Here is a 10,102-nt window from a genome sequence, read left to right on the forward strand (position 1 = left end):
TTATATTGTACATAGCCCATTAGTCTTTGTTATTCTTTAATTCTGCTTGGTAGTTTAGTTGAGATGTTTTAGCATAGTAAAGAGTTTGTTGATTTAAATATGTTTGACTTTGAGTTGACTTATTTTTGTTAATAAATTCTTGTATTTTAAGAAATTGTGTGAATTCATTCCATATGTGTGCAGAGTTTATGCTGTTCAATAATGCCAGAGCTCGTCTCACACCTTTCTATTCTGTCCTGATACCATCGCCTTAATGGGCTGGTATTCACAGGACAATCCTTAACAGACCGGAATATTATTTGGTAAAATATTAAATAATATTCTCAGATTCATATTTCCAATACATAGTGAGCTGGAGCTTGTCATCGCTCGGATCGTTTCCAGTCTGCAAAGCCTTCCTCAGATTCTCCCAGAACACCTCTGGGTGGTCTGCGGCTCGTGGCCAGCTTAGGTAGGTCTGCTTCTTCAGGAGCTTCCTCATGCGGTGAAATGGAGACAAAAGGTAGGTGGGAATGTCCTCCAGGAAGACCAGGACCAGCACATCTTTCTGCTCGTCAAAGAGACGGAAGCTGTGAGGGGCAGAAGGAGGTTTGGGATAGCAGTGTTGATTTGACTGTATTATAACAACTATTGAACTGGGCTGTAGGTAGTTGAAATTTAGTCTGTAATGGATTGATTTGGTCAAATATTTTGATATAAGTGGATTTGAATTGGTCTGGTTTGTCTTGTACACTTCCTAAAGATGACATGAAACTGCAAAAATGACAAAAAGTTTTTTTTTAAGAATAAAGGTTGCATGGTGGCACAGTTGGTAGCACTGTGGCCTTGCAGCAGGAAGGTCCTGGGTTCGATTCCCAGCCACAGGTCTTTCTGCATGCAGTTTGCCTGTTCTCCCTGTGCATGTGTGGGTTCTCACTGGGTACTCTGGCTTCCTCCCATAGTCCAAAGACATGCCTGTTAGGTTAATTGGTCAATCTAAATTGCCCTTAGGTGTATGAATCAGTGTGTGCTTGGTTGTTTGTGTGTTGCCCTGTGATGGACTGGCGACCTGTCCAGGGTGTACCCTCCCTCTCGCCCATAGACTGCTGGAGATTGGCACCAGCTACCCTGTGACCCACTATGGAATAAGTGGTAGAAAATGACTGACTGACTAATCTGAAACTTTTTTTCAAATAATCTGTAATTAATGTATAATAATGCAGATCATCTTAGACTGCTTGGGCTTCATGTGGTCTTAATGTCAAAACTAGCAGTGAGAGTTAAAGGTTTGAGATTACATACTCTGCTTTAAGAAATCTGTTTGTTAGAGAACTAGGGATGACATCAGCAGGATTTCTGAGCCCAATAAGGTCTCAAAAATGTAAGGGTCATCTAATAATGTACCCATACAGAGTTTTAATCTGATATTTCATCGTAATCATTGTTATCATTGTCACAAAAATTTAAAATAAGAAGAAATCTTTATGTAGAGTAAGGCGTTTTACACAGCATTATACTCCGCTTTACCATCAGCATTACCTGGCTGTCTGGACCTCCCTGGAGCACCACTCGCTCCTGAGGTATCTGTGGCTGATCACACAGATGGTCTTCCTACTGCTGTAGATGGCATCTGTTATGTTGTCTATAATGGGTTTCCCTGCAGAGGAGCACAACAAACCACAGAGGATTTCAATAATGCATCAGGCATACATTTGGCTAATATGCAACAGCGACATCATCTGGGGTGCTAGTGCCATTACAGCACTCACTGGAAGAAACTATTTCTGCTCTGCAGACTGGGAATTTATACTGAATTTGTATAAATAATGCCTCAAGGATCACAACAGGTTGCTTGAATTGTTGCCAGATGTTAGTGGAACAATGTTGACTGGCACCATATGCAACTTGGGATCTGTGACAACATAGTTCTTAGATATGTGTGATCATCTATAATCATACAGCACAAGCAAAAACACTGGGTGGACAACGTCGTAACTGATCTAAAGATCCCTGTTGTAGCAACAGGGAAAGAAAGACCTGGAAAAGCCACAAAGTTTTTGAATAGCAAAATATTTCAGCTTCTGCAGCATAAAAAGCACGGAAGGACACGTCATACATGTGAGTCTGAAAAGAGGATGTGAAACAGCCAAAGCGATGTTTACAAGTATATTTTGGTTATGGAACTAAGACTGCAGCCGTTCACATGACAAAAATACACAATAGGTCTGCCACTGAAGTTTGGAGATGCTTCAGCTCTTAACTGCTAATCCACAAACTGCCCGCTTACATGAACATCTCAGTAAAAACTGTTTTAACCCAATGTGAAGGTACACAGAACATTGCATGAGTAATTGTAACTTCCAGTCAATCTGGGAAAGGTCATAATGCCATTTCCACATAACTTGAGGTGTCGTTAAATGTTACACTTTGTATTTATTCTGTTACATGGTTCGTTTTCTTGCATTTTGAGTTGTAGTCTTTAGTGTTTTCATTGTTTTATTTTGGTTACCCTGGTCCTTTCTGTCCTGAGCTCTCTTTACTGTTTTTTTCACTCCGTCTCCTTTTGTCTTTGTGTTTCAGTCCCTCTCATGATGAGTTGTGATTTTACTGTCTTCTAGCTTGTGGTCTTTGTGTGTTTAGTTTGTGTTCTGCCATTTGTTCCATCAGTTCCCATGTGTCTCTGCACTCTGGTCTCCTCACTCAGCTGTTCTCATTTAATTTGTCTCCAGAGGCTTCAGCGTCTTAACACTGCCTGCCTGCTACTGAGGAGCTTTTTATGTATCTGATTGACCTTTGTCATAGTAATGAATTTACCCACAATGTCGTCCTCTGCAGAGGTGACCAGATTAAGAAGATCCTTGACAGTATATAGGGACATAAGTGATGGTATCACCAGCGCACCAACCGTGTTATCAAAAAGACCGAACAGTAGGTAAATTTCACCAGACACAAAGGATGCCTCATAGACACATCAGACAGCCATGTTAGTCCTTGAGAAATTTTAATGGGGGTCTAATTTTTGGGTTTAGATCAGCTTTGGTGTTCAAATAATCAAATTACTCAACATATGGGTTGCAAAATGGAGTCAAATATGGACCCACTGAGTAAGTGAATGCTCAGATGTAAAAGGTGTAGGTTGACAAACAGTGCTCTCTTTACAATATCTAGCAGGATTGCACAAGGTTTATGTTCAGATACTCATAGATTCTAGCATCCAACCGCTGCAATATCTACAGGTCCTTCTCAAAATATTAGCATATTGTGATAAAGTTCATTATTTTCCATAATGTCATGATGAAAATTTAACATTCATATATTTTAGATTCATTGCACACTAACTGAAATATTTCAGGTCTTTTATTGTCTTAATACGGATGATTGTGGCATACAGCTCATGAAAACCCAAAATTCCTATCTCACAAAATTAGCATATTTCATCCGACCAATAAAAGAAAAGTGTTTTTAATACAAAAAACGTCAACCTTCAAATAATCATGTACAGTTATGCACTCAATACTTGGTCGGGAATCCTTTGGCAGAAATGACTGCTTCAATGCGGCGTGGCATGGAGGCAATCAGCCTGTGGCACTGCTGAGGTCTTATGGAGGCCCAGGATGCTTCGATAGCGGCCTTTAGCTCATCCAGAGTGTTGGGTCTTGAGTCTCTCAACGTTCTCTTCACAATATCCCACAGATTCTCTATGGGGTTCAGGTCAGGAGAGTTGGCAGGCCAATTGAGCACAGTGATACCATGGTCAGTAAACCATTTACCAGTGGTTTTGGCACTGTGAGCAGGTGCCAGGTTGTGCTGAAAAATGAAATCTTCATCTCCATAAAGCTTTTCAGCAGATGGAAGCATGAAGTGCTCCAAAATCTCCTGATAGCTAGCTGCATTGACCCTGCCCTTGATAAAACACAGTGGACCAACACCAGCAGCTGACACGGCACCCCAGACCATCACTGACTGTGGGTACTTGACACTGGACTTCTGGCATTTTGGCATTTCCTTCTCCCCAGTCTTCCTCCAGACTCTGGCACCTTGATTTCCGAATGACATGCAGAATTTGCTTTCATCCGAAAAAAGTACTTTGGACCACTGAGCAACAGTCCAGTGCTGCTTCTCTGTAGCCCAGGTCAGGCGCTTCTGCTGCTGTTTCTGGTTCAAAAGTGGCTTGACCTGCGGAATGTGGCACCTGTAGTCCATTTCCTGCACACGCCTGTGCACGGTGGCTCTGGATGTTTCTACTCCAGACTCAGTCCACTGCTTCCGCAGGTCCCCCAAGGTCTGGAATCGGCCCTTCTCCACAATCTCCCTCAGGGTCCGGTCACCTCTTCTCGTTGTGGAGCGTTTTCTGCCACACTTTTTCCTTCCCACAGACTTCCCACTGAGGTGCATTGATACAGCACTCTGGGAACAGCCTATTCATTCAGAAATGTCTTTCTGTGTCTTACCCTCTTGCTTGAGGGTGTCAATAGTGGCCTTCTGGACAGCAGTCAGGTCGGCAGTCTTACCCATGATTGGGGTTTTGAGTGATGAACCAGGCTGGGAGTTTTAAAGGCCTCAGGAATCTTTTGCAGGTGTTTAGAGTTAACTTGTTGATTCAGATGATTAGGTTCATAGCTCGTTTAGAGACACTTTTAATGATATGCTAATTTTGTGAGATAGGAATTTTGGGTTTTCATGAGCTGTATGCCAAAATCATCCGTATTAAGACAATAAAAGACCTGAAATATTTCAGTTAGTGTGCAATTAATCTAAAATATATGAATGTTAAATTTTCATCATGACATTATGGAAAATAATGAACTTTATCACAATATGCTAATATTTTGAGAAGGACCTGTACTCTGCCCTCATCCTGAGTAGATGTACCACACAAACAGTTTTATGCAAATGTCAAGGCTTTTTACTGATCATCTAATGTAAAGATCATCCTACCTGGTTCAAAGTCTCGATGGTGCAGACACAACCTCCAGCCCTGCTCTCCTTCCAGTTTGGGTAACAGTTCTCCAATCACCCAGGGCTCATCATTGCAGTTGTAGGAGACAAAGGCATCGTACTGATGAGGAGCTTGCTTATTTTTATACTTTGAGTCAAAGAGCCAAGCCCAGAACAGGTAGTAGGCAATGTAAAGTTGGGACCTCATGAAATGGTAAGTGAAGGACGCAACCATGACTAGGAAAATCATGCTCATTGTGGACACAAAGCAGATAAAACCCTTGTCTAGTAAGCAGGATGTGAGGTCAAAATCCAAAAGTTTTTTGCCTTTAAAGTCATCTGGATAGTTGCAAAAGTAGGTATATGCGTCATCAACCTGTGTTTGTGTATTTGCTATTGTCCAGTTCACAAACCAGGCATTATCACAGTCACAGGAGAAACTAATATTAGTAAAGTCCACATACATGAGAGATGGAAGGGACTTTATTACATCTTCAGTGATGACTGAGTATTGATTGTATCTTGCCTGCAGGAACTCCAGCTTGTTCAGGTCAGCATCTATGAAGAAATCTAATGACCGAAGAGCTGTTCGGTGTATATACAGGTTCTTGAGGTTTTGAATCGGGGCAAAAAGCTGCGGAGACAGAGTCCCCAAATCATTTGAGCTAATATCAAGTCTTTCTAGCTTTGGAGTGTGTTTAAACATGTCTTTATCAAGGAAGGTAATGTGAATTCTTTTGGCGCTGAAACTCAACAGGTTGTTTAAACCTAGCAGGAAATTGACATGAAGAAATGACTTTCCAGAACAGTGCTGTCCAACAATGGACAACTCCTCCAAACGGGAGAGATTAGAAAATGGCGTACGGGTCAGAGGTCCACTGTCTAAATATTTAATGTGATTGGAACTTAGATCCAGTCTTCTTAGATTCATAAGAGCATTGAAAGCACCTGATTTTAAGGCCTTTCTTGTGAGACTATTTGACTGCATGCGAATATCAGTGAGATTTGTCAGTCCTACGAAGCTGGTTTCATGAAGACTTGTTATTTGATTTTGATGTAATGATAAGTTCAGGACAGACATCAAGCCACCAAATTCCTTTGGTGAAATTTCTGTGAGTTTATTTCCATTCAAATACAGTCGTTTGAGGTTTGGAAGATGATTCTTAAAGGATCCATTTAAATGTGTTATCTGATTAGATTGTAATCTGAGAACTTGGAGTCGTAGCAAATCTTTGAAAGCACAGTCGCTCAGAGCTGGGATGGAGTTATTCTGCAGGCTTAGCTCTGTGAGCTTTGTCAGATTGGAGAAATCTGTACATGTGACTGAGCCGATATTGTTGCTGCGGAGATCAAGCTTGGAAAGATTTTCCAGTTTGCTTGTTGCGTTGGGAACCGATGTGAGTCTGTTTTTACTCAGACTCAAAACCCTTAAACCTTTCAGAGTTGCAAAGGCATTTTCGTGGATAACTTGTATTGAGTTGTCTGTTAAATCTAACTCAGTCAGATGAACACATGGTTCAGAAAAATTTGAATGGATAATCTTGAGTTTATTGCTTCGAAACTGTAATTTGGACATCGTTAGGATGGAGCAAGAAATGCTGACAAGTTGGCTTTGATAGCGCTTCATGCTGTTCATCCGTAGAAAGGTGAGTGAGGAGTTTACTGCTTCAAATACTACTTTCATGTCATCAAGAGCCATATTAAGCCCACTGATATCAAGACTGGACACTCTGCTCAGGAAAGTGTGGTTTTTCACATCCCACGTTGTTGGTTTGTTGCCAAAAGGGTTGCCGACCTTCAGGCGGGTGAGATTTGGGACGACATCAGCAGTGATCCGGAAGTCTTTCAGAGGATTAAAAGACAAATCAAGGATGCAAAGATCGAGTGAGCGGTTGGTGAGTTCCCATGAGTGAAAAGTTTCTAAACTATTTCCTGTTAGCACCAACTCCTGTAGCTGGGGTATATGCTGCAATATAAGATGAAGATCTGTGATCCATTTCAGTTTGTTGTGAGAAATATCCAAAAGCTTTAATTTCCTCAAGGACTGAAAAGATGTTGACGACACAACTTTGATCTGGTTATGATTAATCCGTAACTCAGTGAGGTTACTCAGCCCATAGAAAGCTCTTTCCTCCAGTTTAAAAACTCTATTGTTGTTCAGATTTAACTTCTGGAGGGAAGTAAGAGTGGCAAAAGCAGCGCTGTCAATCTGCGAAATCCTGTTGCGATTCAGTTCCAAGCACAGTAGTAGAGGTAAGGATGTAAAATCCAATGCTTGTATTCTTGTCAGCCTGTTTACAGAAAAGTCAAAGCCAGTAACTGTTGGGGGGATATCTCTAGGAATAGTTGTCAGTCTCCTCCTCACACATATGGCTTTGTTGTTGCTCAATTGGCAGTTTTGCAATGAAAATCCACTGACTGGAATAGGAGAACAGATCATAAATGTAAAGAGAAAGATCAAATTGTGGTTAGAACATCTTGATTGTCCCTTTGGTCTAGTTCGGTCCGGTGATCCCATTTTGTAATCAAATCCTTGCTTCTAAACAGCCTTTGGGTCAGTATATCTGCATCCAGGATGCCTGAAAATTCAGTTAGCAGAAGAGTGTATAAAATATGCAGGTTTACAATATTTCTAAAAGTTTTGCCATATGTGTTGAAGCAAATATTGTGAATTAGGACCATTGAACGACTGCAAAGGTTTCAATAAATATTCTTCAAACAAATTTAAGACACTTACTTTTTAAGAAAAGCTCACAAACCAGCAATCTTCACGAATGGATGTACCAACTCATCTGCTGATAAAATCTGTTCTGTAAAGAGTGATTAGGTTTATACACTGCAAGATGAAGTAAAAAAAAATCTTGCTAAGATTAGAAACTGTTGTCTTCCTGGAGCCTCAGTCATTTTTCTGCAACTCAACGAGGAAGTATAGCTGCCTCCAGAGATGGGAGGAGGGTAATTTTGGTTGTTGCCAGTTTAAGACCTGCAATATATTATCCCTATTAATGTTTGTTTTTTCTTAGAAAATTATGTGTTTATGAAATGTGTTTTTAGGTATACTGTGTTTCCTGTTGCATCCATTATTAGATGCATTATTTTTTTTTATATCATCATTTTAAATTAAGCTTAAGAAATGAGACTTAACACCTTCGCCTCAGTTTCCTCTTAATTTTGTTCAAAATTGCAATAAAATAAATAACTGTCAGTGCCAGTTTATTTTCTGGTGTGAGGAGTGTGACTGCCTCAGTCAAACCCTAAAAAAAACAAAAAAACGTCTTGCCGTAAAAATCAGAATCGGCTTTATTGCCAAGTTCATACATACAAACAAGGAATTTGACTCCGGTACACTTTGCACTCTGAGTTTTTAAATATATTTATGCATATATCTTTATGTCCTTAAATACATATATACACATACAAAGGTGCATTTGCAACATCTGTATGCGGTTGTTTTGTACTCTATTGAATGTTCATCAGAGAAACATCCTGGGGGAAGAAACTGTCTCTGTGGCGGCTGGTTTTAGTGAACAGTGCTCTGTAGCGGCGCCCTAAAAGTAAAACTCTAAACAGTTTATGTGCAGGGTGTGTGGGGTCTGCAGAGATTTTAGCAGCTCTTTTCCTGACCCTAGACCTGTATAAGTCCTGGATGGAGGGAAGGTCAGCCCTGATTATTCTCTCTGCAGACCTGATTATTCGTTGCAGTCTGGACCTGTCCTGTTTTGTGGATGAACCAAACCACACTGAGATGGATGAAGACAGGACAGACTGAATGATGGCAGTGTAGAAGATGACCAGCAGCTCCTGTGGAAGGTTGAACTTCTTGAGTTGCCTCAGGAAGTACAGTCTCTGCTGGGCCTTCTTTCGAACAGTGTCTATGTGTGAAGACCATCTCAGGTCCTCAGAGATGGTGGTTCCTAAGAACCTGAAGTGGTCCATAGCTGACACGGTGTTGTTGAGGATGGTGAGGGGGGTGTATGTGGGTGGTGTTCTCCGAAAGTCCACCACCATTTCCACAGTCTTGAGTGGGTTGAGTTCAAGGTAGTTCTGACAACACCAGTGTACCAGCCAATCCATCTCCTGTCTATGCAGAGTCATCACCGTCCTGGATCAGACCAATGACAGTGGTGTCGTCTGTAAACTTCAGGAGTTTCACGGACGAGTCCGCTGAGGTGCATTCATTTGTGTACAGAGAAAAGAGGAGTGGAGATAGAACACACCCCTGGGGGGCACCAGTACTTATTGATCTGGTTCGGGAGAAGATGCTCCCCAGTTTCACCTGCTGCTGTCAGTCCGTCAGGAAGCTTTCCTCTCACAAGTCTTTTACCTAAACGGCAACTCCAACCTCTGTTTGGTTCATTTTGTTCTGCCTCACGTGAGAAATTAAAATCGCTTAACAGTATCAGGGAGAATTCCCCTTCAGTTCAGATTCATTGCAACCCTATGTAGGGCTCGGTCCCTGGGATTTTTATTTTGTGTATGACTTAAACCTACTGAGGAAAAACATAACTTTAGAAACAGGGGAGCGCTGGATATTAGGCTAGGCTCCATGCAGTATGATCATTTGATGGAGGGATCAAACATCTGTTTAGAGGAAGCCAAATTATTAGGTACCCAGTGGAAAACAGAAACTAGTGCAAGCACTGGAGGAAAATATCACCAACTAACTATGGTGAAGTCGATCTCCTCAACTCAACCAGGGCTTTGACTAAATACTAGATATTACATTTTGCAACATTCAAAGCAAAGTGTTAAGAATATGAAGCAGGACAAAAACGTTTTTTTCTTGAGGTTTTGGAAAGCTGTTGCCAACCAAATTATCAAAGAGTCATATCAAAACAGAGCGAAAGCATGCTAACGCACCTCAGCAAACACCTTCATTTAAAAATATCAGACGAAGAAGAAGTATCAGGCGAAATGCGTGTTTATTGAAGCCTGCAGCTGTATGTGCAAATTTACCTCTTCTCTCACCCAATTATGGCTGGAGGAAGACATTAACCCCTAGACACCCTGCAAGGATGGATGGATGGATGGATTTTAAGCAAGATTTTAGTAAAACGTAAAGAAAGTTGATAAATGCTAGGTTTCTTTAGTTTCCAAGGCTCCATCATCTGTTAATTAGTAACATCTTAAAAAATATAAAAAAATGTCTCCAAGACTGAAAAGGAGTTTTGTTGGCATGAAAAAG

The 10,102-nt window shown here is 41.0% G+C and overlaps 1 protein-coding gene across 1 annotated transcript; it reads right to left on the bottom strand.

Moving 5' to 3' along the window:
• Positions 1-236: 236 nt before the first annotated feature.
• LOC124858523 (toll-like receptor 13) lies at positions 237-7,794 on the bottom strand. Its single transcript, XM_047350595.1, has 4 exons — positions 7,655-7,794; positions 4,918-7,496; positions 1,519-1,636; positions 237-569 (listed from the first exon to the last, which is right to left on the bottom strand). The coding sequence occupies exons 2-4, from the start codon at positions 7,433-7,435 to the stop codon at positions 311-313; spliced, it is 2,895 nt and encodes a 964-aa protein (XP_047206551.1). The 5' UTR covers positions 7,436-7,496; positions 7,655-7,794; the 3' UTR covers positions 237-310.
• Positions 7,795-10,102: the final 2,308 nt, after the last annotated feature.

The sequence above is a fragment of the Girardinichthys multiradiatus genome, chromosome 21, assembly GCF_021462225.1.
Source record: "Girardinichthys multiradiatus isolate DD_20200921_A chromosome 21, DD_fGirMul_XY1, whole genome shotgun sequence".
Taxonomy (NCBI): domain Eukaryota; kingdom Metazoa; phylum Chordata; class Actinopteri; order Cyprinodontiformes; family Goodeidae; genus Girardinichthys; species Girardinichthys multiradiatus.

What these genes read in the sequence shown, in the direction of transcription:
- LOC124858523 (XM_047350595.1), bottom strand. Translation starts at nt 7,435, where the DNA reads ATGGGATCACCGGACCGAACTAGACCAAAGGGACAATCAAGATGTTCT. An exon ending in CCATCGAGACTTTGAACCAG is followed by an intron (nt 1,637 to 4,917) that starts GTAGGATGATCT and finishes GCTCCTCTGCAG; the next exon opens with GGAAACCCATTATAGACAAC. An exon ending in AGGGAGGTCCAGACAGCCAG is followed by an intron (nt 570 to 1,518) that starts GTAATGCTGATG and finishes TGCCCCTCACAG; the next exon opens with CTTCCGTCTCTTTGACGAGC.